The sequence below is a fragment of the Aulostomus chinensis genome, chromosome 8, assembly GCF_037954235.1.
Source record: "Aulostomus chinensis isolate RoL2024-O1b breed Wild chromosome 8, RoL_Achi_v1.0, whole genome shotgun sequence".
Taxonomy (NCBI): Eukaryota; Metazoa; Chordata; class Actinopteri; order Syngnathiformes; family Aulostomidae; genus Aulostomus; species Aulostomus chinensis.
This window is the reverse complement of record NC_141327.1, coordinates 19333776-19358445: the sequence shown is the minus strand read 5'-3', so window position 1 is coordinate 19358445 and position 24670 is coordinate 19333776. Positions and strand designations below refer to the sequence as shown.

The following is a 24670-nucleotide window of genomic DNA, read 5'->3' as shown; positions in this document are numbered from 1 at the left end:
GAGGTACACAGTCAAATCAACATAGCTACTGAGTGCAGGATCAGGCAGAGCAGTGTCCAGGGACCTGGGGCGTACCCTCCACTTTACAAGCAGTGATCAGCTGGAAGAAACTGATGCTGAATTGAGTCACCTAGCTGGATAGTGTGGTGGCCGGTTGAAGTGATGGCAGCTGAATAAGAATAGCCAGGAGCTGTCAGTGTGCTATTGCCACAGAAAGCTGATAAACGGCTGCGTGACACCGATGAGTTCTGATCACAATGTCAAGGTTAGTGCGTCACATTCATGCCCACAAAAACATGTGACCTCGTGACAAGCCACAAAAATTACATGTGCGTGCATTGCTGTCTTTGTGGTGGTGTACAAGTTTCACATTTTACACAACATATTTTCAGTTCATGGTAAATGATTTCTAAAAAAAAAAGACCTTATCAATGTTTACACATTTACTTTTCTCTCCTTTATTCTGATGTTAACGTTCCACTGAAAAAAATGGGCCTTCATGTAGACAAAGAGTATACACTATATGCAGTGCTGGCCATGCTGCTTCTTTTTATCCACAACAAAATGGACAGAGTTGTTCAAAGCTTCAACTGTTTCTTGAAAGCTGGAATCAGTGTTCATGAAGTTTATCATAAAATTTGATCAAGTCATTTTATTTTCATGGCCATTCAGACAAAATGGTAGGAACTGTTCTCATTAATCCTGATGAAGAGTGAATTTATTGTGGGATTTTTTTTTTTCTCACAGCATTATTTGTGGTTACCAAGAGAAGACGATGGCTGGTGAGTGTACATATTCCATAGTGGCCCACAATACTTACATTTTTCTGATTTAATGGCATGCAACAAACAATTACATACAACCAGGAAATGCTTAAACTCATACAACAAAAGTAAGTGATGCCCTACTTTTAACATCTTCATCCACACACAAGGGGGGAGCAGATGTGCACGTGAGTGGATGACAAATAGAGGAGCTCGTGCTTGTGTCTCTTTTAAAAACAACAACAACAACAACAAAAGTAAACAGAAGCAGCGTGCAATACTTTTTAATGACTGGACTAGTTTTTGAGTGCATCGTGAAGGCTGGTGTAGGAAGCAAGAGGAGTAATTTTGTTCCTGTTGCTTTAGGGCACTGTCAACAGAAGGAGGAGGTGCTCCAGAGGTCCAACACATTCAAAAGCTTAATTTAACCATGAAGAGATTCAAGTCTACAACATGTCTGATTCAAGTTCAAGCTCTGAAAGCTGTATCAATAATTGTCAAGGAAATTGTCTGTTCCTTTAACAGTTTGTTTATTCCGATAATTCAAATTGGTTGTTACACTGTTTTTAAGACATCTGCATACTTTATTCCGAATAGCATTTCCACACCTCTAGACCCCTGAGGTCCGTCCATTTCAGGGCCATCACAATGAGCCCAGGAGCGTCGTCCTTGAGAGCTCCAGCAGTGACGTGCAGCTTAATAAGGCTGCAAATGCGTGGAAGCCCTCAGTGATGAAGGCCTCCTCTGCTAAAGACCCAGAACAAATGAAGATCGACGAACTTCTTGGGTCCCTGCGCAGCATCCTAAACAAGCTGACGCCTGAGAGGTTTCATGCCCTAACCACTGAGGTGATGGAGCTGCCTCTGGACACGGACGCTAGACTGATGGGGGCTGCCAGCCTGATTTTCGAGAAGGCCATAATGGAACCTCACCTCTCAGGCACATATGCAAACATGTGCCGACGCCTGATTAACATAAGTACCGAATTGTTTTCCAGTCTTTTATTCTTCTGTTGTGCTCATCTTATCATTTACTCGGTTAAACACTGTTTAACACTGTTTGTTTTCACTGTGACTGTTTTGTCATTCATTTAATAGATTAATTAGGTTATACGCTGAAAGACCTTACTTATCGTTTTTGTTTCTTCCTCTCAGTTAAACGCTCCCGCCTCAAACAGGCAGGGAAAGGTGACTTTCCATCACCTGCTGCTCCACCTCTGCCAGGTGGAGTTTGAGAAAGTCACAAATGATGAGGCTGCTGATGTAAGAAACTCGAATGTATTTATTTTTCAACAGCAATTTTCTCAAAGCTGTTTATTTGACAGCAACACCCGCTTGTGTGTGTCCTCAGGAAGTGGAGTGTCAGGAGGCCCGGGACAAAGCCAAGCGACGCTCCCTGGGGAATATGAAATTGATTGGGGAGCTCTTTAAGGAGCACCTGTTGAAGGAGTCAGTGATGCATAGGTGCACCAGAACTCTGCTGAAAAACGCAAACGAGGAGTCACTGGAGTACCTTTGCAAACTCCTGTGTACAGCTGGGCGTGACCTGGACACCAACAAAGCCAAGGTATTGAACCATGAACAGGCCTATGGTTTGGAACAATGTTGCAGCTTCCAATGTCTCTAAGCTGTTTCTAGGATTGACCGTTATTGTCTGTTCTCTGTCAGGTTCAGTTGGATGAATATTTCCGCCAGATAAATGGCATCATCAGGAAGGAGGAGGTGTCCGCCAAGATACGTTTTATGCTCCAGGATATGGTTGACCTGAGAAAGGTAGATATTTACTCATCTCAACCAGCACGTACAGATGGGTGACTAAGGAAAAACAATGGTGTTGGGTTTTCGGCAGCTACAATGTACATGATCTTGATGGAAATGTGGGATATGAAACGACTAACGTTGGACCATCCTTTATAACCATCGTCTTTCTCTGGGTTGTAGAATGATTGGGTGCCTCGTCGGGAGGAACAAGGGCCAAAGACGATTGGCCAAATACACAAAAAGGCAGCAAAAGAGAAGGAGGAATTCTCTAAAGTCCACCAGCAGCGACATGGACAAGACAGGATGGGAGGAAACACAGGGGGCTGGGGCCCACGTGCAAATAGCCGTAGCAGGCCTTGCCAACCTCAGGATGAGGCTCCCATCACCCAGAACAGACCCACCAAAACATCACCCAAGATCACAAAGGTAAAGTCCAAATCCTTTGCACTGCAAGTCCCTCCTGAAATGACCAAACACTCAAGTTCTTTTTGTAGAGTTGTTTAGGATTGATGTCGTGGTTTAATGTGCAGGGCTTTCAACTTTTGTTAAATATTGTTTCGGATGTGCAGGAAGAAATAACTATTTCTTTTGTATCGTATTTCAGAAACGGGAGTTCATGCCAGCAGAGCGGAAGCCAGCTGAACGTGGGACGAAGGTGTTCTGGGTGCAGGAGCTTCACCAGCACCTGGACAGACTCCTGCAGGACAAGGCCAGCAACCAGCGCATCAAAGACTGGCTGGAGGTTTGTAGCACTAATGTGGTTCTTATCCAGTAGCAGATCCTTTCTTTTACCTGTCAGTGGCATAACAAAATGTGTTCCACCAACATTTAAGAGGACGTGATCAATTTTCCTCTTTAAGGTTCTATTATCCCTGGGAACCCAGGACCTCATGGTCTCCAGTCTCATGATCTACATCAATTCTCTTTCACTGTTTTTCAGGCTAATGTTGATAAAGAACTGGCTACCTCCAACCAGTTTGTGAGTGTGTTGGTGACGCCAGTGTGCCAATCAGCTATCAGAGGTACGTCTGACTACGGTAGGAGTGGGGACATGGTTGCTGATGCGTCAGTTGTCTGTCCACACCCAAATGACAATGTCTTTCATTGCCGGCCTTGAATTGAATTTTAATAGACGTTTTACCTGAGTTTACCAGACTTGATTTGCTGGTTTCAGGTGGTGACCGCTACTGGCTGGACGCTGCATGTCTGAGGGAGCGAGTTGGTCTCCTTCAGACGCACCTGAGCAATGAGCAGAAACAGCTGCAGGCTCTCTACGCCCTCCAGGTCCCGATGAGACGGATGAATCATCCACAAAGTGAGTGTTGTCCTCCTACAGAATAAAACTGTTACAATACAAATCAGTACAAGGTCAACATTAACGTCTTGTTCTGTCCCTGCAGGACTGCTACTGATGATTTTTGACACCTTGTTTGAGGAGGATGTCATTTATAAAAACACTTTCCTCAAGTGGAGATCCAACAATGACCAAGAGAAGCGAGGAGACAAAGTTTTAGCCCTGGAGTCGGTGAAACCCTTCTTTACTTGGTTGAATGAGGAAGAGGAGGTTCACCGGCAGCCAGCACTGCAGCAGCCCCCCAGTCGGCGCGCGGCAGTTCAGAGGAGCCAGAAGTTCTCAGCAAGGCCAACGCTCTTCAGAAGGGCAATTCAGGAAGCTGTGGGGACTCCAGGACAACAATTTCAGAGAGGCACCCGCCAGTAAGACTCAATCATGTACTGGTGCCTCTCTTTTGTCCCCTCCTTGTCCTCTTTTCAAATTGGAAAATGTCTTAATTTCATGGAGAACCATATTTGACAATTAAAACCCAAAGGTTAAAAAAGTCCATTGTTGTGATATTTTTTTGCGATTTTGTGAAATGTTACATAAAACTTCTGAATTGAAATGAATTTATATGTCTTGTCTGAACTGACCGGGTTTATTGAAGAGAATATCAGTAATTATTACAAGATGATCACTCTTGTCTACCAGACACTTTTAAGATATCAAAATTATTTAAAAAATACACAATAAAAATCTTTAACCAAATTAATAAGCTTCAATTTGGTGACTTAAGACTGATTAAGACAGGTACTGATATGTACTTTGTTTCTGTCCATCGCTCATGCAAGTACTGAAATTTTAAAGTGGCTTTAGTTTCCTTGAAAGGAAAACATATGAACCAAAAGTTACATACATGGATCACACGTGTTTAGCTCCGCCTGTATCTTTGCATACGTGTCCAACTGTGTATCAAACCTTCAAAAATAGATGCCAAACATAAATGCCATTGAAAAAAACTTTATGAACACACATTAATATTGACAGTCTTCAACAATAACCAAAGAGTGATGAACCTACATCAAGTGGAACCATAAAGCTGCAAGTGTTTTATTTTGGCATAATGTTAACATCTTCTATTGTTCTGTAACTCCCACGAGGTAACAAACAAACTCAAAATAAAGAATAACACTTGCAGAAAAAAAGAAAAAGGATAAGAATAAGAAAAAGAATAAGAATAAGCCTTTATTGTCATTGCAGAATACAAGGACTGTGCAATGAAATTTTGTTCTGGCACCTAATATCCCAACTTTTCAATTTTTCTTTCACATAATGCGCATTAACACCGAATTTCTTCTTTTTTTTTCTTACACATAAAACATGCTTTTTCACAAGGAACACAAAACAATACATTTCCAGCATATTCGGATTCCACTCTTTTATTTGCCACATAAATGTGTCCGACGTTATGCAGGATTGTCTCGATAAGCCTGAGGAAGAAATCTTTACAGTGCTGACGAACAACCCATCAAAGAACTGACAACACAATCACAAAAGTCTATACTTAATCGAATCACAACTTTTCATATGGACGTGGGAGAAAATATTTTTTTTTTTGTTTATAAATGTATCCAGGTTTATCCAAATAACACGCTAATGTTGTGTTACAGTAAAATACTGATTAATTGTGCGTAGAAAGACAGTATCAAATGTTTCATTGATACACCACAACATCTCTCTCCTTAACTCAGTACTTGCATGTCTTCTCCAGCAGATTTTCTATTTCCAGCACATGTACGACTATCTGCCCTACAGCCACCCAAGAAGAATGTCACAGTTTCTCCATAGCGCATGCTTCTCAGACATAGAACGTGAGGGCAGCTTGTAGTTCGGGCCTTGATATTTCATCTTTTTCTTTTTGTCCTTTTAAATCAATCCATGCCTCACATGCTGAAATAATGTCACATAGCAGATAACGCAATGAAATCAATACAAAGCTCAGCACACCGTCTCAGTACATTGTCCTCTGCATCTTTATGCACCTAGAATCGCTGGACATTGTGACAAAAGTCTACCCTGTCTATTTTCCTGTTTCTCCATGGACATTGTATGAACTTGTGTCTTACAGATAGGTTTGTGATGTTTGGATCACAGTAGGATGGTCTCATCTCGTGTAAATCAAAGTGTGAACGGTAACAAATCTGATCAGATTTTCCTGAACGAGTTGTTCTTGATATTCGGCGGTTACATTTTTTTTTTTCCCCACTAGAAACAAGATGAAGCAGCATTTAATCAATGTGAAAATGATTTCATCCCCAGCATGTTTAGTTACCCACTAAGAGGCTTTGAGTTTATGCAGACTTATAAACAACCAACATAAAAAGGCACGCTATCAACACAGGGAGTCAGTGAATGGTACATTGTCCTTAGCAGTTTTGGGAAGATCCGAAAATGAAATTGAATTTCAGCTGCACCTGGATCGAATGAAATTTGTGAGCACTCTACTGAAAAGACACAGAGCAGACAGTTGCATCAGAACATCCACGTCACAGTCCGGTATGTGCTGAGACTTTTTGTACCAAAAAAAAGAAGAAACAGAGAAAGAAAGAGAGAGGGAAAGAGAAAAAAAAAAAAAGCAGAGTGCTTCCATCTCAAAGACACAAACTACAGCAGTGTTACGTAGGAGGACTGACAAATCCAAGTTGATCAATCACTTTTGCATAATTTATGAATAGAAATGTTACAAAAACTACTTTTAATTATGGAGACAGTTTCAAATCATTCTGGGAGCAAGCTATGTCACAGTCACCCTGCCCAGCAACAGCTGGGACGCTGCTTGAACCTTCTACAGCCTGTGTCTCACACAGTCTTGTAAATCTGATCGGGTGTTTAATCAGAACATATTTGCCATGCTAGCCAAAATCTACCAACGTCTTAAATTAAAAAGGTTTTTTTTTTATTGTCTTTGCCTTTAACTTGCTGAATCACATGATTTGTTTTCAAGAATTTTCAAAGAAGTCACCCATATAAAAAGTTGAAGCACCCGCCCGCTTAAATCATTTGTCTATCACAGTGTAGCGCAGATTAACTTCAACACATCCACACATTGACATTGTGATTTCAAAAAATCGGCTGCTGCAAAAGAACAGCTGTAACTTTGCTGCAACCGAAGATCAAACCTACAGGGGACCGCAAGACTCACTGTAAGGTTGTTGTTGTTTTTTTTGATGAGTATAATTTTACATGGATATTTTTGGCACCTGCACTGTACACATGACTAAACCCCCCTGCTGACTTTTAGTCAAAATTCTGTTTGACTACAAGAATCTAGGTGGGTCCTTAATCTGGTATTAACACATTATCTCAGATCAGTGGATTTATATAAAGTAAAATTGACAGTTGTATGCTCTTCACTTGTAGCTTGGGTGGAGGCAGTCATACCTGCGTATGCACTGCAGGGCTGCATAAAGTGCAGCAATCATGAAAATCCATTCTAATGGAGTCCCAGAGCCGGCGGGAGACAAGCATACAAACAAAATTACAGCAATAAGAATATAATATGCAACCACAAAGAGAAATGAAAGTATTTCAATTACTGGGGAAAGTGTCTTTGTTACATGAAGGCCAGCGAAGCTTGTCGCCCCCTTTAAGACGTATCTCCACTAAATCCTCCTATTACTGCTGCTGCCTCCAATCATTATGTTTAATACATTCAGTATCTTTATTGTCTATCTTTACCTGCACATTCGTTTTTTTCTGATACCATGTTTATGGCCAAAAACCTGTGAAAAAAAAAATCAAGTATTCAAAGCAATTTTACTCAAGAAAAAGAGGAACAAATTGTCAGCAGAGGCAGAGAGCAATTAGAAACCAGATGGCATTTACAGTTTCTGATGGGAAGAAAAATCAACTGAAAGCCAACCTTGACTTCCAGGTTTACATCCCTGCAGGTTTTCAGTCAGCTCACAGCCACGATGGGCTCCACTGAGAGGATGTCTGTTCTCCCTGAGGGGGCCTGCCTGGCCGTGAAAAGCACGTGTGCATCTTTAAGCTGATGCGATTCACTGGAGGAGGCGTGGCTGTGCTGTGAAGCGGCGTGGCCTGGGTTTGACAAAGCATGTATCGGCCTTGGGGACTCGTGGTTGTCAGGCCAGGCAGTTCTGTGACAAGGAGCTGCAGGCTGGAGCTCTGGTCCCAACCCGACCATCGCCCTCCGGCTCCTCTTGCACATGTCCAGGAGCAGGTGGAGCTCCTGGCGGAAGGTGGGATTCAGACAGCAGTAGATGAAAGGGTTGTAGCATGTGGAGCTCATGGCCAGCCAGTGAAAGCAAAAGTAAAGAGCGTTGGAGGAGTGGATGGCTTGGCTGGACAGCAGCACCACGTAGCAGTTGAGAGGGAACCAGCAGACAGCAAATACCCCGACCACCAAGAGCAACATGGCCAATGTCCGCCGCCGTTTTTTTCTCTGGGTGGCGTGCTGAGCTGTTGTGGTGTCACCTATGGCGTTGTGACGCCACAGCCGGCGGGCCACTGTGGTATAGGAAGCCGTGATGATGAGCAGCGGTAACATGTAAAGTAGTATGAAGGTCAAGAGGTCAATGTACTTCCAGTAGACATCTGATGGCTCGGGGAAGTCTGGGACACACAGGCTGCGTTCCTTCTCCTGACTGGTGAGGTCATCAATCCCAGTACAGAGGAAATGAGAAAGGCACATTGGTGAAAGAGCTGGTGCTCGAGAGATGAGGAACCACTCAGATATTCACGCAAAGTACAAGAAATAAGAAGATAATAACAGTCGAACATTTAAGGAGTGCTTTTAATTATAGGGGCACTTGAAAAGAAAGTAACTGTCATTTTGTGTTATGTGAAATGTAGCAATTTTCTGATCATGTTGGACTGATGACCCTCTGCCAAAGACTGTTTTTTAAATGTCATGACATTCACTCATCACTCCGTCACCTCCACAACCTGCTAACTATCCAATCTCAGCTAATCACCTGGCCCCTGCTCTCGCTTCTATCCTCTGAGGCTCCATTCACTCTAGTATGGTTTTTTTTTTTTATCTTAAAGCCATTAAGATTTCATCTTGAACCCACACGACTCCACAGTTTTCAAAGCCTGAAAATTAAGAAAACCTGCCTTTCTGTACAGAGGCCAACACCATGGACCTCTGAAAACAATTCGACTTCAACATCCTGATCAAAGGACACTACCGGTCCTTCTTGGATTCATCACATGACTTTTTCCCTCAGTGAAATACTACAACCGCAGAAGAACAAACACGAGGGTGTCTGTAGATATAATGTTACTTACCGAATGAACATGTGTGACAAGGGAAGAACGCACATGGACTGTTCTGACTAGCTCTTTTGAGTCTGTGAAGCCATCATTATCTTACTGAGTCCAGATTGCATCAAGAAATCTAGTCATCATCATCATCCTCTGCCACACTGAATGCCTTCTTAAAATGTTCATTGTACTCCCTTCCCACTGGCACAGCTTCCTCCAGTGATGAATAATGATCCTGGTACAGCTCAAAATAGTCAATTTGCATGACTTCCATCCTGTGTTTTCCACGTTATGACTGTCCTGTTACTCTTGGTAACAATGCCACCCAGGCCGGCCTTGTGTCTTGTTTGTACCCAGATGATTACCTTGTTATTTTTGAGTATTACATCTGATTATTTAGGGGTTTGAGGCCAAGGCCCTTGGACAACCGACTCAGTTACAGCCCCGCGCCTGCAGCTCTGGCTTCACCTCATCGTCAGTGCAAATGCAAATAATCTCTGCTCTCAGTGTTTATATTTCTTGCAGCTGAACAACCTTTGTACATCCAGGTTACATCAACACATTCATTGTACGGGAAGCTTTCACTGTGTGCAATTAAAAGCATGTCGCCATGGTTCGAGATCGATTCAAAAGTGACGCTCAATCATTTGTGTACAGATGCGTTTTTACACTCAGTGGATGCAGAGTTGTAGCAGTCATGTGTGTGGTTACCTGTAGGTGAATGTGAACAGTTTTTGGTAGATTGCATGCGGGAGGGAGAAGCAGCTGGCCATGATCCAGATAACGGCCACCCAAATGCCGCCTTGTGCCGGAGACATCCGAGGTCTTAAAGGATATAAAATCACCTGAGAGAAATCACCACACACGATCAATACAGAAAGACACACACTGACTATTGCAAGAAAAGTACTAACCAAGTACAAACCCCTGTATTTGTACAATAAGGACCCACTGTAAAAGGACTGTCCCAACTGTCATGCCCTTGCTTACAAAGTAAGCTAATGTAGTCTGGTCATGCTGATAAAAATACTCTAAAAATACTTGTTGACTCAGAATTGCCATTTGATGCTCAGGACATGTACAGTAAGTGGTGGAGCCTTTCTTACCCTGAGGCATTTAATCACATTATCACTCTTTAAGAGCAGGTCGAGAGAAGGTCATTTTGCTTTCATCGCACCCAGCTGATGCGAATGCCTGCTCTATTTAAACCAGATGGAACTTCAAAATCTTTAATTTGCGCAAACCACTGTTACCAGGCTTTTAACACACCTGGAGAAATGTCAACACCACTCCTTGCTGTCCCTCACCACTTACCAGTGACTTTTAGAAGTCATTTTAATATTTCACTGCTGCTTCTCATGACTCCTGCCGATTTGAACAGCCCACGTACTCGGTTGGAGCCTCTAGCGGCGTCCTTCAGATGGTACCACAGCTTACCGCAAATGTTGAACTTCAGTTTTCCCATCAGGCAAACTTTCTTGTTAAATGTTCTCCTAAAAACTTTCTCTTTTACATAACTGATGAAATTAACTGTACTGGAGGATGCCATGTAAGTACTTTGGATTTTACGTTCGGCTTTTGCTGTAAAGCAATGTGGTAAGTTCTTTTTAAAGTTGCTCTGTCAACAATACTATTATCAGTCGTTAGTACACCAGGGGGAGAGGGCTGGGCAATGTTACTTAGATGCTTCCTGAGGCTGGATGAGTGGTGCAATAGTGCCAAGGTGCTTTGTTTTTATCTCTGTTTCATTTATGCGTCTATGATGCTGTGTTTTTATACAGGTTATGTGCATTAGGTTAATGTGCAATATACACAGTCTGTAGTTTTTATGTATACTGTACACACTCTCGCCTTCAGCTGGATCATCTCTCGTTTTGTCCCTTTATTGATTTTCTACAGTAAGAGCGTCATCCACCGTGACTGAGAGAGGCGAGACATTGTGTGCAGTATCACAAAAGTCACGCGCAGCAGAAGAACGCAGTAGCCAGACTCTGAACGCTACCGATGGGAGCAGAAAAAGAAAAAGAAAAGTTCAAGGCCGCAATCACAAGAGTCACTGCTCATCTGAGACTATTTCACTTGAAACTGCTGCTTGAGAATTTCCACCTCAAGGGTTTTAGTTGGGTATTTTTGCCTGAGGCTGTTTTGAAAGCAGGCTTGAAATGAGATGGAGATTTAACCAGGTCGCACGCAGATGAGCAAAAAGGCCTGGACATTCATGATTAATTACTGCAAGAGGCTGTATAATATCAGAACATGAAAAACAACTAAACAAGACACAGCAAATCATCAAATGTGATCAGTTCACATAATCAGGCCCATTACCATCGACTGACAATTGAATCAGTTTTGGGCAACAGAAGCAGTTCAAAAACAACACCATTTGGCTTGAGTCTTGCATCTTATTTAGAGTGTGACACATAAGCCAGTGATAATACTATCAGAACAACTCAGGAGGAAAACAACAAAATATAATTTCCATCCATTAATCTTCTGTGTTCGCTTTGTGAGTCTGTACTTTCTTTTAACCAGATACAAAAAAAAGGCAGGTAAATACACAATAAAGGTTGATTAACACAGAGAAATATGACTCAGAAAGCACAGAAATCTCCAGTTTTGTTACAAGAAAATGTGCTCTAAATGACTCACGAAATGACCTGAACAGACTGGAGCGAGAGGAAGGGAACTGACAGCAGGTTGTGTTTGTTTTTGCTGTCGAGGCACCTGAATGGTTGAGTAAATTTGAGGGGGAGTTGAGAGTTGGATAAACTGCTACTGTGGATTTATTCTTTTCTTTATTTATTCATTAATTTTACATTGTATTGGGGGAATCATTTTGCAATAACAACAACAGAAAAAAAATATCACCTCAGGCTGTAACAAAATGTGCACAAGAGAAGATGAAATAAAACGAGCAGCCTCGTAAGACCAGAGCAGCCAGTGACGATGACTCGGTTTGATTTGAATTGAATCTTCATTTTAAAAGGTGTCAATTACAGATATGGCATTCATAGAATTAAAAGGCAGCAGAACAAAACAACTGTTCAGTGGCCGGGAGGACTGTGTCTGCTCTTTTATTTTGTCCGTTATGCGTACGAATTCAAAATGCATTCTTTTTTTAAATAATGATTCGAAGTGCTACGCTTCTCGCCGAATATCACAGAACGGCAGAGGGATTAATGTAGGCAATGTTGCAAATGGTTACGACACGTAGAGGAGTGTCAGACACAATGCTCAAGATTCAGGTGCAGCAGGGAAAGAAGAAGCTGGCCGTGCTGCAGATCTACTCTCACTTTATAACAGGTAACGCACGCCTGCTGACAGTAAACTCCCTCGAGCAAAGAGACGAGGGGTTTGGTTTATAAAAAGGGTCAAGTATCTTTTTTTGGGGGGGGGGGCTATGACTTATGACAAATACTAGTTTAAATAGACATAGATGAAGCAAAAATGAGCGAGGGAAAGGGTACAGTCTGCCCCTGAATAATCCAAGGGCTATTATATGATTACATATTATATTGTTATATTAAGGGCTATTACATCAAAACCACATGATGGTGGCGTTGCAAAGGCTGAGGACACATAATTGATGAAGTAAAAGGCTCCAAACTTAAAATGAGGCATCCATTGTGTCCACCATCTCTCCAATAGCGGTTGTAGGGAGTAAAAATGACATTCGTACGAAGCAAACAGGGCTCCATGAAAGTAAAAACTGACAAGAAGAAGAATAAATCATACAGCTACCCAAGGATTAAATGAGGAAATGCAGTTCTGTCTCAAACTCTGTTCACTCATGAGTGTGAAGAGTTGCAACCTGCATCAATTTTGTTCCTACAGAGCGATGGAGAGGTGAGGCAGCCTGCAAGGACGGAGGGGCGAAGGGAGCGTGACAAGGTTTGGAGCCTGACCATGGACTGCCAATAAAGAGAAGCAGGTTGCTGAATTAGATTCACGCAGAGATGTGGTACAAGTAAATCAACCAGGAGATGGGAGTGATTTAAGAATTTCGGCTGACACTACAGCCAGGAGAACTTTGCAGCAGTCCAAACAAGTCATTCATTACAAAATGTACAACAGTGCGCACACTGTTTTGCTCTCAATAAACAATTTTCATTCAGTTTCTCGGTGAGAAAACCTATTTAATCCATCAGGTCTCAGGCAAGCGTGAGAAGAGGGACAAAAGTTCTTTAGGAGACAACAGTCTTATATGGGATCATACACCTGCTGGTCAACAAGCCCTGCTGCTTTAGGACCAGCAGGTGGTAAGAACAAGCAGCACAACATGATGACCACAAGATAAACACAAGTTGGAACATCAGAGCCCCGTGGCTTGAAGGTCCCAGGTCAGAATCCTAGCTGTCCCAGGCTCCTTCTGTGTGGAGCTTCCTCAGGATGCTCTGGTTTCCCTCACCGTCAGAAACCATGTCTGCTTGGTTTATGCTCCTGTCTGTCCCCTTGCCCGTAGAGAATGGGTTACATGCAGATGACGGCTTTCACTGCATCTCTGTAAAGTCATAATCATGATTTCAAGCAGTTCGCTGTGTGCTCCGGCAGCTGGGGCTGAGCGCTCCCAAGGCCGTCGTGTCAGTGTCTGGCCTGAGAGGTCATGAGCTTTTAGCATTGCAGACTTTTGACAACACCACAGGACTTCCCGCCCGTACGGCCACCAGCATTATTTTGATATTTGATTGAAATTAAGTTGCGATGTCTGTCAGCGAGATGCTGACTACTGACGGCGGCTGGCGTTGACGTGTTGTTGATTTTACAATGTGTTGACCAACTAAATCCCAACCTCTTCCAGGCATCTTGTTGACATACACAACATGGAGATATAAAAAAAAGAATATTTATATTTTGTTGATTTGATTCCTCATAACGAAATTTTGGATTGTGACATTAAATCACACTTTTAGTGTGGTGACTGCAGGAAGTCCAGAGACGACAGGATACTGCACACAGGAAATATTGGAAAGAAAATTTAGTATCAGGGTTTGCCAAGATTCCAAGAGTTGAAGCTCTCACTGATCACTGCAGCTATTCTGTATAAATAACTCCAGCAATTTCAAAGTTCATGAGACATTGCGCATGTGTATTTATACTGTAGGTGTCTGTTCAAAATTGTTCTTCTTTCCCCTGCGACATCAGATCCAACACCTGTGATACATGGGACATCTAGTTATAGGAATGTTATGGGAACTGTAGACTGTACTCCAATCTATCATTCATACGTCGTCGAACATCACTCGGCTCAGAAGAGGCGCCTTAGAAATGCAGTGAAAAAGTCAGACGTCCCCATCAATTATGGTTTGCTCAGGAGGTGCACGATGTAAGGTATTAAAATCGAAACTTTAAAATGGAACAAAAGTGACGTTCAAGTGATATCGAGCTGTTGAACGTCGCATTTGTTCCAGATGAAAACTTTCCATTTTATTTCCTTGAGAATCTGTGCAACACAGAGCAAAATGCAAGATAGAGGCAAGGATGTTTGCTGGATATGACTGATGATGTGATACATCAAAGAATAGATTACGTGCTGTTAACAATCATTTCAACTTGAGTGACATTTCCCATTAGCTATTCAAGGACATGCTTCTCGACCAGTGTAATTCCGCTGCTCGATTGTGCTCGCAGTGTTAGCCGGGCAGCAGCTATTCATGTCTCCAAACTAATTATCACAAATAGCCTTAAACCTCTGTATCTGGTTTTCATTGACTTCAAAGTCAATGAAAACCTTTCAGCTTAATGTCATGCTTTTTTTTTTCTTTTTTTTTTTTTGGCACCCCACCCTCAGCTCTCCAATTCAGCACCATGGACAGTTCATGCAGGAACTCCCAGTGCCTGACAGCCCGTGATTCAAGCAGACACTTAGCCAAGGTCCTCAGTATTTAGTGTGTTCACACTGAAAAATGTAATAGACTCAGCACGTAGGCAAAGGCGCAATCCCAAATCCGTATCAAATTTATTTCTTGTTTTTTTTTTAATACGTAGTTTGCACATTGATAAAACCAAAAGCAGTGAGCATGCTAAAGAAATCACGAGTCGAACTGAAGCACAGAACTGGAGAGCCCACGCGTGACCTTTAAAATTCTGGAAGCACGTGATAAATCAGATCGGAATCTGTTCTGTTCCAGCGCTCTGCGACACCTTCAACATTATGTGTAAACACAAGCAGGAAGAACCCCTTCATGAGAGGTCAGACAGAAGATGCGGTGCCTGGTAAAATCAGACGAGCTTAGCGTTTAGCGTTTAGTTATTTGAAATTCTATTTTTTTTTAAAAGTCCATTTGTTTAGCTATTATCACTCGAGAAGTGTTTGCCTTGACCTTGAGCTTGGTGACCAGCCAGCAGTAATTATTGGACTGCTGTCTCTGCGCAGGTGAGGCAGTTGGACGCTGAAGGAATTACGACCAGTCGGTAACATTCAGGCTGCTTTCACACTTACAGTTGGTTTGCTCTGGTTTGCTCTATATACTCATAACATCAATAAACTCATAAGCTTAATTTTAATGAGATTTGGAGCCCATTTTTTGGTCTTAATTAATAGCACTCGTACATTTACAGCTCAGCAGACTGAGCTGCTGATTGGATAAATCCACATATCTTCAAACACTAAGGTCACTTCACAATGTAATTTATTTTGTGTATTTACATGTTTGTTGTTGTTTTTAAAAAAAAAAAAAAACTATCTATGTACGCTTCGTCTCAGTGTTCTTTTTGTTGGGAGTTTTGTTCCCTTTAGAAGAAGTTGTTGAATTGTCATGTTGTACATCAACGTTTTGTATTTTGCATAAAACCCATTAAAAAAAAAAAACATTTGCACTTCCAAGCAAACTTTACAAACCTGTTCTCATTGTGTGATACAACCTAACGCTCCATAACAACCATGACAAGGACCTTGAAGTTAGATTGTTTAGTTAAGAGCCCAAAATATGGTAGCATGCATAAATACTGTAAAATCCTCAATGGTTTGCATTTGCTTGATCACAGACGAGTTACCATGCAGCCGTGAGGGGAGAAAAATGATAATTTATTCCGAAATCTCCATTTAGCATTTAAAACAGGGGAGCTTCAGAGATGCTTTAATGATGACAGGGTTGTTTTTTTTTCCCCCGCCCCATGAAGAACCTTCATCTTGAAAACTCTGCTTCGCTTTGATTCAAATGTGTAAAAATTCAAGGGAAAAAAAAAAGAAAGAAAGAATTTCAGCTATTGATCCGAAGAACTTGTGAATTTCTTATTCGACCAAAAGAGAATAAATTGGATGGAGAACACAGGAAACGAGATTCAGCCAAATGACAGGAAAGACTGAACAGGCTACGGACACAGACCATCTGACAGCTCCAGCACACAAATTACATGTGGAATGGCAAACGTGGGAAAACTGGTGAGGTCGGGGCCGAAGAGGTCAATTTAAGAGAGAACAGTTGCATGGACAAGAACGCACGAAGAAGGAGTCCAGCAGGAAAATGACACCCTAATACACTCATCATCCCACGCTCAGTACGGTGTAACGCTGAAGCCTATAAAAAAAACAAAACAATCCCGTCACTGCAGTATTCTGATCAAATATACTCCTATGAAAAATAACAGGTGTAAGCTGTAAAGCTGTAAAAGGGGTAGTTCCACTTCAAACGAAAAATTGTAATTATCACGATTTTCTTACCGTCACGATGACGGAAGTTCAGGTGAAGTTTTTTTGTTTTGTTTTGTTTTTTCTTCTTCCTCCAAACGCTGTTGGAGGTTCACAGGCAAAGGTGGTGCAGGACTGGTGACCAATTTTCCAAAGTCATACGGATGTTCAACCATAAAACGTCTCCAGGCTGCTCGTCCAAAGCAGCCCAAGCCGTCTCGACAGGTCGGGCTGTTTTTTTCCTTTTTATGAGAAATGACGGCGCCACCATGTCTTTCTTGTGACTGGCTGGAAAATTTGGTTCATTTCTGTTATTTGGAAGATTACTGCGGCACCTTACTTTCTCCCAACCTCCAAAAATTTTCCCGACCTGCCATCGGCACAAGGGCGGATAGATAATGACAGAGTATTCATTTTTAGGTGAACTATCCCTTTAAATGGCAAAGCTCCTCCGGTACTTCAGACTTTTATGAAACGAGATGTATTGAAAACGCGCCGGGAGAGGAGACCGTGTTCCACCTGCGACGCCCTCCCTCACAGACTCAAGGCGTGGCTTTAACAGATGAAGACGTCAACATTTTCTCATCAAAGTTTCTAACTTTCCTATCATTATTTTTGTTAATATCAGTATTCCAGCTCTGCATAGTGGGGTGCGTACATTACAATCGCATCTTCTGTCATTTCAGCCAGATGAATGTAACGGTCTCTGTGTTTACATCGACTACCTGTCGGGGCTATGCGTGACCCCGTGGCGAGCGTGATGACGGACGGTGTTTCTTCATGCCGCTTGCTCGGGAGCGGCGAGAGCACAGCGCTCCGGCGTGTTTCTCCTGCTGTTCGCTGTCAGCTTTCATTGATATTCTCTTGACTCATTTGGTTTGAGGCTTTTACTTACTTTATTTCTTGGTGTTGTACCTTTTAGAATTCTAATTGCTTTATAAAAGATTTTGCAAAAAAAAAAAAAAAAAGTCCTCTGGCTGACGTATTTACACAACATTAATTAATGTGTCTTGTCCTATAAATAAATGAAATTAATAGGAAACCAAACGCAACTGCAAAGCCATTATCACAGAGCTCAGTGTCCTCAAGTAGCTTACCTTCTTCAGAGGTGGTGCTGCAGTTGCTGGTCCTATTAGTCATTCAGTTCGCACTTTCACTGTCACCTTCATCAGCTATGTATTTAGTCTAGAACTGCTTTATTTGGTCCATGGCAGAGGAAAGCAGGAACTCTTTGTGCCTGTGTTTGTGTGAGCTGTGCAACATTAGTCAGGCTTTTTAAATTTGTAAGTAAAACCTCAATGAATTTATCACTCAGCTGCACACCAGAGCAGGAATTTTAAACATCCTGGCTCCTTAGACGAGCGAACACCTGATCTGATCCTCACTGGAGTTTTGATTAGCAATAGCAAAGAAAACAACCCCTTAAATGAGCTGTCGGATCAAAAACCCACCTTTGGTACTTTTACTCCATCCTTTTGTCACATTTACTTCATTATCAAGAGTATATCTACTCTCCTTTCAGTTGCTTAATACAGTATAATCAAAGCGTTGGACCGAACCGAGTGGAAGACAGAACTTTTTTGTAGGATTGCTTTTCCTTCTCGTGCTGCTTGTACGCAGGGCTGTGTCTCCCTTAACTTGAACTTCATTTAAACACTGAAGCCACTGAATCCTAAGAACTATCTTAAACAGCTCAGGTATAATTTGTTTGCTTCTTGGTGCATTAGGCCTGTCGTAATGCATTAGTGAACCTCGTGCTACCTTAATAGACAGGCTGTGAAGAATGCTGCACTCTCCAGGAGCAGCTAATGTTGGACAGCTATAAACACTTACAAGCAGTTTGTTCATCCATTTTACATTCTTTTATTTATGGGCTTCCATTTCTTTCTGTTTTTCTGGGTTGAACAACTTGTGTTGCTTTCATTCGTTCATTTATTTTGCTCGTTCACTTTTTTTTTCAGTTGTCCGTTACAGAAAATCACGGTTCGGGTTAAAAAAAAGTAACCTTTTCTGAATGTTTACTAGATATTCTACCGAACAGATGAAGCTGTCCGTGATACTGATGCTCTGTTGGCTACAACAGTCACAAAAAATAATTCGCCACAATGGTGGACACACGAATAAAAAAAAAAATTTAAAAATTAAAGTCAATATTCTCCTAAAAAATGATGAAATATCACTTACAAAAATGAAGTTGTCTGTGTGGAAAGTTGGTAGCTTGGTGAAATTTCACTACGTTAACGTCCTTCCCTCGGCTGGGAAAGGAGGAGCCATGTTTGAGAATATCCCGGGAATTTCAAGACAGCAAACGGCGTTTTCTATTTATCTTAACAGCTTCAACAAACTATTTCTCAATTTGCAGAAATCTTAGTGAGACTTGACTTATTTCTTGAAGGTCTAAATGATACAGGTTTTTCATGAAATAAAATCACGTTGGGTCCACCATCCAAGGAAATTTGAAAGTCTGCTTTTCAAAAGTGTGTATTAACCGTCTGGTACTCCGTTGCCTGATTTCAAAACCATTTTTGACTCATCCCTGGACTGTTGTTACACATTCTCTTTTTGTCATGAGAAATCATCCTAATGTTTGCATGAAATTGAAAGTGAGTATTTGGAATGGTTCCACTTGATTTATTTATAATTCCTCGTGGTGTAAATCAACAGCCCATTGTAGTAGAGCTTTCATGGAGCAACAAACTAGGATTAATGTGGTCATGTGACAAACCTGGCGACGGTCCAGGGCGATGGCAGTGAGTGTGAGAGCAGAGACGTGCAGTGAGCAGTACTGTGCAAACCTGCTGATATGACACATCGTCTTCCCAAACACCCAGGTGCTGTTGACAAAACGGACCTGAGGGAACCACACACACACACACACACACACACACACACACACACACACACACTTGTCACTTCAGAAGACCTAACCACGAGTACCGCAGCCCAAAGTTAATTCAAAGTAATAAATCATATTATATGGCCTCACTTCTGTCTCTAAATCTTTATTCTGTAACATAAATGCCCTTAAATTGTTCTAAAAAACAACAACAACAACTTTAACACTTTATCTAAATGTCACAATTATGAGCAGAACTTTGCAGTGCTTATGATTTATAAATGTGCTTAAGTACATGCATAAAAATCAACAAAAGGCAACCCAAGCGTATCAAAAGTGGCTGATGAGATTGTGATGAACTTATGGGAAAACAACACTGGACAGAGGGAAACACTAAGCTTGGACAGCTTAGCGATAGCAATAAGTTGTAATTGTTATTTCATTGATTCTGTTGTGGAATTTGGTAACTTCAGTGTCATCAGTTTCTTTTTTGATCGAAGATCCCAAAGCGTTGAAACTCAGTTGTAGGTAAACACAAATAGAATCTGAACTCTAACACAAAGAGTGATTAGAGACGAACCTCACTCCAGTTACTTACATGATAAATAGATCAGTAAAAGTTGAAACTGTTAAATCAAAATATCAATTTGTTGGTTCACAAGGGTGAAGAGAGCCACTAATTGACAGATTACCTGCTGCGGTAGAACAGGCAGCTGCGGAACAGCTGGAAACATCTTTATATAAGAGATCAGTTCAACCACACTCAGTTACATTGGGGATTCATTCCTGAGCAAAACTGTGAAGCTGTCTGTTCTTGAATGTAGCTGGATGAATTAGATACAGGAGGGCAGGTGCAAGGAACGCAGGAGTCTCTAGTGCTTCTAACCAAGTACCACGTCAGAATAACGGAAGCACAGCAAGTACCACCATTATGACCAAAACTGAAAATACAGCAGCGTAGTGACTCCATTCAGCAGGGGTGGTCCTCAGCCAGAAAAGGGTGGCCTGCCCAATCTGGGGATCAAGCGTCTCGGGATCTTGATCACGCGTGAGGGTCGTACGGGTGATGACCGAAAAAAACAAGATTGTGAATACAAGCGGCCGAAATGAGTTTCCTCCGCAAGGTGGCTGGGCTCTCCCTTAGAGATAGGGCGAGGAGCTCAAACATCTGGGAGAGACTCAGAGTAGAGCCGCTGCTCCTCCATGTCGAGAGGAGTCAGTTGAGGTGGTTTGGGCATCTAGTGAGGATTCCTTCGGAACGCCTCCTTTTTCGGGCATGTCCAACCAGGAGGAGGCCTCAGGGCCGACCCAGGACACGCTGCACGGATTACATCTCTTGGCTGGCCTGGGAACGCCTCGGGAAGAACTGGTGGAAGTGGCTGGGGAGAGGGCGGTCTGGGTTTCCTTGCTGAGGCTGTTGCCCCTGCAACCCGGACCCAGATAAGTGGAGGAGGACGATGACGACGGAGCATAATCAACACTGTCTTGTGCCGTTTGTTGCTAACATGAGCAGCAACAGGTGCCATTGATGCTCCGGCTGCAAAGCATAACGGGAATGAACGTGACCATGTGGTGGTCTGAAACTCTGCAAAACTCATTGTGAATTACATTTCGGTTTACGTATTTTCATTCAAAATATGCTTTTGATCAAGTTTCTTTGCTTTTAAATGTTTTTGACTTGTTTTATTCTTTAAAAAAAAATTATATATATATATATATATATATTACTATTTCTGGGATGTTCACACATCACTTGAAAAGCTTTCGTAGCACCGGGTGTACGTGTACCACAGTTTGAGAATCACGAGTCAAGACACAGCAAACAAATCAGACTTTGACCCTCTAAGATGCCGTTGAACATTCTGTTATGCTGTGATTTCAGGGACTGCAGGTGGGGAAAAAAATCAAGCACCTTTCTCATTTTGAGATTTTGCCTTTTCCTTTTTTCAAAAAATTAAGTTTAAGAAAGTCAGAGTGTATTTTTGTGTTGGGTTTTGAAGGAAGCCTGGAGACTCATCATTGCCAGCTTATTTCAGATCGATGTTTGTGGAATGTTTTGTTCCTCCGCGAGAGCTGTGCCAAAGTTACTGTACGCAACATCCAAGAGTGACTTAGGGTCTCACTCCCTGCTCTAAACAGCTAGAAACCTACACCTCATTATTTCCATTGACAAAGTTAAAATATGTTGTTGTTGTTGTTGTTGTTTTTCTTTTTAAACCACTGATTCTCCTGCACGGTTTGAGAAATGGCAAAATGTCAGCTCCTGGTCTGTCGGACTGGAGTTCAAATCGTTCACATACACTACTGTTGTTGCCTCCCAGTACTGACTCCAGTATTGTGTGTTTTGTGAATCCAGTTTAAAGAACTAAAGGTGATAGGTGTGTACTACTGGAGTGGGACTGGACCCAGAAGTAAAATACAGAGTGAAGACTCAGCACTTTGAGCCCTCTGAACCGGCCTTGATGCGCTACACACTTGTTGGTGTGTTTCTACTGTTTTACAGCAATGAAGAAGTATTGATCATTGTGGTTCTGCTGATGTTCTCCCTGTTCCTGCATGGGTTCTCTCTGGTACTCCAGCTTCCTCCCACAGTCCAAAGACATCAAGAGGGGACGAGGCTGATTGATACTCTAAATTGACTGTAGGTGTGACTGTGAGTGTGAATGGTTGTCTGTCTCTATGTGTTGGCCCTGTGATGGACTGGTGACCTGTCCAGGGTGAACCCCGCCTCTCACCTGAAGGCTGCTGGGATAGGCTCCACCCCCCATGACCCTTAACAGGATAAGCGGAAGAAAATGGATGGATGGATGGATGGATGGATGGATGGATGGATGGATGGATGGATGGATGCTTCCTTCCACCGATACTTCACTGCCGATGTGACAAGTTGACAGTGAACAAAGTGAAAAATATAGGAAGCCTACAAACTACACTAACTACTTACTTTATATGTTTAACATAACGAGTTAATGATCTTGAGGTATGGAAGCTTGTTTCCTCCTGACAGTGAGTTCATTGATATGGTCAGGCAATAATCAAGCTTGTTCCTCTGAGATAACTCAATTAAAAAAACAATTAAAAGTCTGCAAAAGTAAGTGTTACTCGTTCAGCATGCAATAATGCCAAGACGCTCTTTACACACACACACACACACACACACACACACACACACACACACACACACACACACACATGCACACACTACAACCTACAAGACGCCCGCACATGATGACGACAAATGGCGCCATCTGTTGTTGTCCAGATGTATACATTACTACACTGAACACTTCGGGAGTCAACTTTTGCAGCACAAAAATATTTATGTACAAATCATAAAAGCACTTGTAGAGGTAAAGTGTGTATTTTTGAAGGCTGTTTCTTAGAACTGAACACACACACATTGTCATGTCGGCCTCTTAATCAGCCAATAACCAACCAAGTGCAGTCTTACCAGCGTGAACGGCGTGTTGAGCACAGTGATGAAGATATCAGCCACTGCCAGGTTCATAATGAACAAGCTGGTGGCGGACTGGGCGCGCTTGTTTTTCACCACCACATGACACACCAAGGTGTTGCCGAACAGAGAGATGACGATGATGAGAGAGTAAGACGCCACCAGGAGGGCTTTGACGCAGCCGTCCTGTGACTCCCCTCCACGGCGCTTCTTACTGGCCAGAGAGCGCCAGTCCTCCAGCAACCCCTCGTCAAAGTCAAGGAGGAAAAATCCCGAAGAGCGATTATCCAACTGAGCCGAAACATTCAATAATTGTTCCAAAAGTGAGGTGTCGTTGTGTCTGTGTCCCGCTGCGTCTCTGTAAGGGCTGGCCATCCAAACCACCAGAGATAACCAAACACACACAAACCTCATGATATCAGTGGTTCTGTTTGTGAGGGAAAAAAACAACTTTCAGGTGAATTCTCTCTCTCTCTCTCTCTCTCTCTCTCTCTCTCTCTCTCGCTCGCTCTCTCGCTCTCTCGCTCTCTCACTGAGGTGATGCTGAGGCGGGAGCCAGCAACAAGTTGTGATGTGGCTCAGCCGCGCAGCTGCTGCTTTTAAATGCGTGTGTTGAGTGAGTGTTTGTGTGTTTTAGTGTGTGTGTGTGTGAGAGAGAGAGAGAGAGAGAGAGAGAAGAAAAACTGTTGCCGCCCAAGACCCCCCCCCCCCCACACACACACACACACACCATCATGAGATTCCTTTTCACACTAGTATAATGAAATATGGCACATGAAGGCATGCAAGGTGACCACCTTCCTCACATGTTCTGTATTACTGTTGCATCTGATACCATCTTCAACCGTCGGGACGCACCACAAATAAAAATTTGGTTCGCAAACTCAGCTGAACGACAACAGTTGGGTTTCACTGACCCACACTGACCCCAACATACACTATGAATTGGCCCTCTGGAGAAACCATTAAGCCGCACTGCTTCAAATCAGCGCTCCCAGACTGCAGATATTTCATTGGTAGAGAACTGCACTAATACAGTCTCATTTTCCCCATCTTCAGCTTTCAACATTGGACAGCACTGATGATCAGAAAATGAACTGAGTTCAGTGAGTTGAGAGAAGGGCAGCGAGATGGAAACTGGGCTCATCTGAGCTCCGATGAAATGCCACATGTCCCTCTCGCTGTTTTCTGATTGACTTGGTCTTTTAAAACTGAAAGTCCAGTCTGCAGAATGAGAAGAGCAATGTTACAAGGACTAACATCGCTCTCTGTGCCAAGACCATACCATAAATAACCCTTAAGAGCAGAGGCGTATTGGGAATTTGACCAACCACTCCACTGTATTCATTGCCCACTCAAAGGGGCGACTGATAAATGAATGCAATCGGCTACAAATGCACTGCTCTGCCTCTTGATTTGCTCTCCCAGGCTCGCCCTCCTCCCTCATTTGACAGCTGGTTCCTCCAGGTCGATGTTTGCGCACCGACAGGGGCACAAACCACGTTCACTGTCAAACCGGTTAATTAGGGATAGTGGACAGATGCTGTGTCCCCATTGGTGATATGCTGATATTTGGGTCAGCTTAGAGGTTCAGGTACAACACCAGGAGCAGAAATCAATGAACAGCTCAGTAAATCAGTGTTCATGTATGTACGGCAGCTTTC

At 42.5% G+C, this 24670-nt stretch overlaps 1 protein-coding gene across 1 annotated transcript; it reads right to left on the bottom strand.

Annotated features, from left to right (window-relative positions):
* Window positions 1-4959: 4959 nt before the first annotated feature.
* LOC147257527 (G protein-coupled receptor 83-like) lies at window positions 4960-23381 on the bottom strand. The gene is made up of 4 exons (XM_086210323.1): window positions 23004-23381; window positions 19442-19567; window positions 9801-9934; window positions 4960-8467 (listed from the first exon to the last, which is right to left on the bottom strand). Exons 1-4 carry the CDS (start codon window positions 23379-23381, stop codon window positions 7759-7761), a joined length of 1347 nt encoding a protein of 448 aa, XP_086066449.1. The 3' UTR covers window positions 4960-7758.
* Window positions 23382-24670: the final 1289 nt, after the last annotated feature.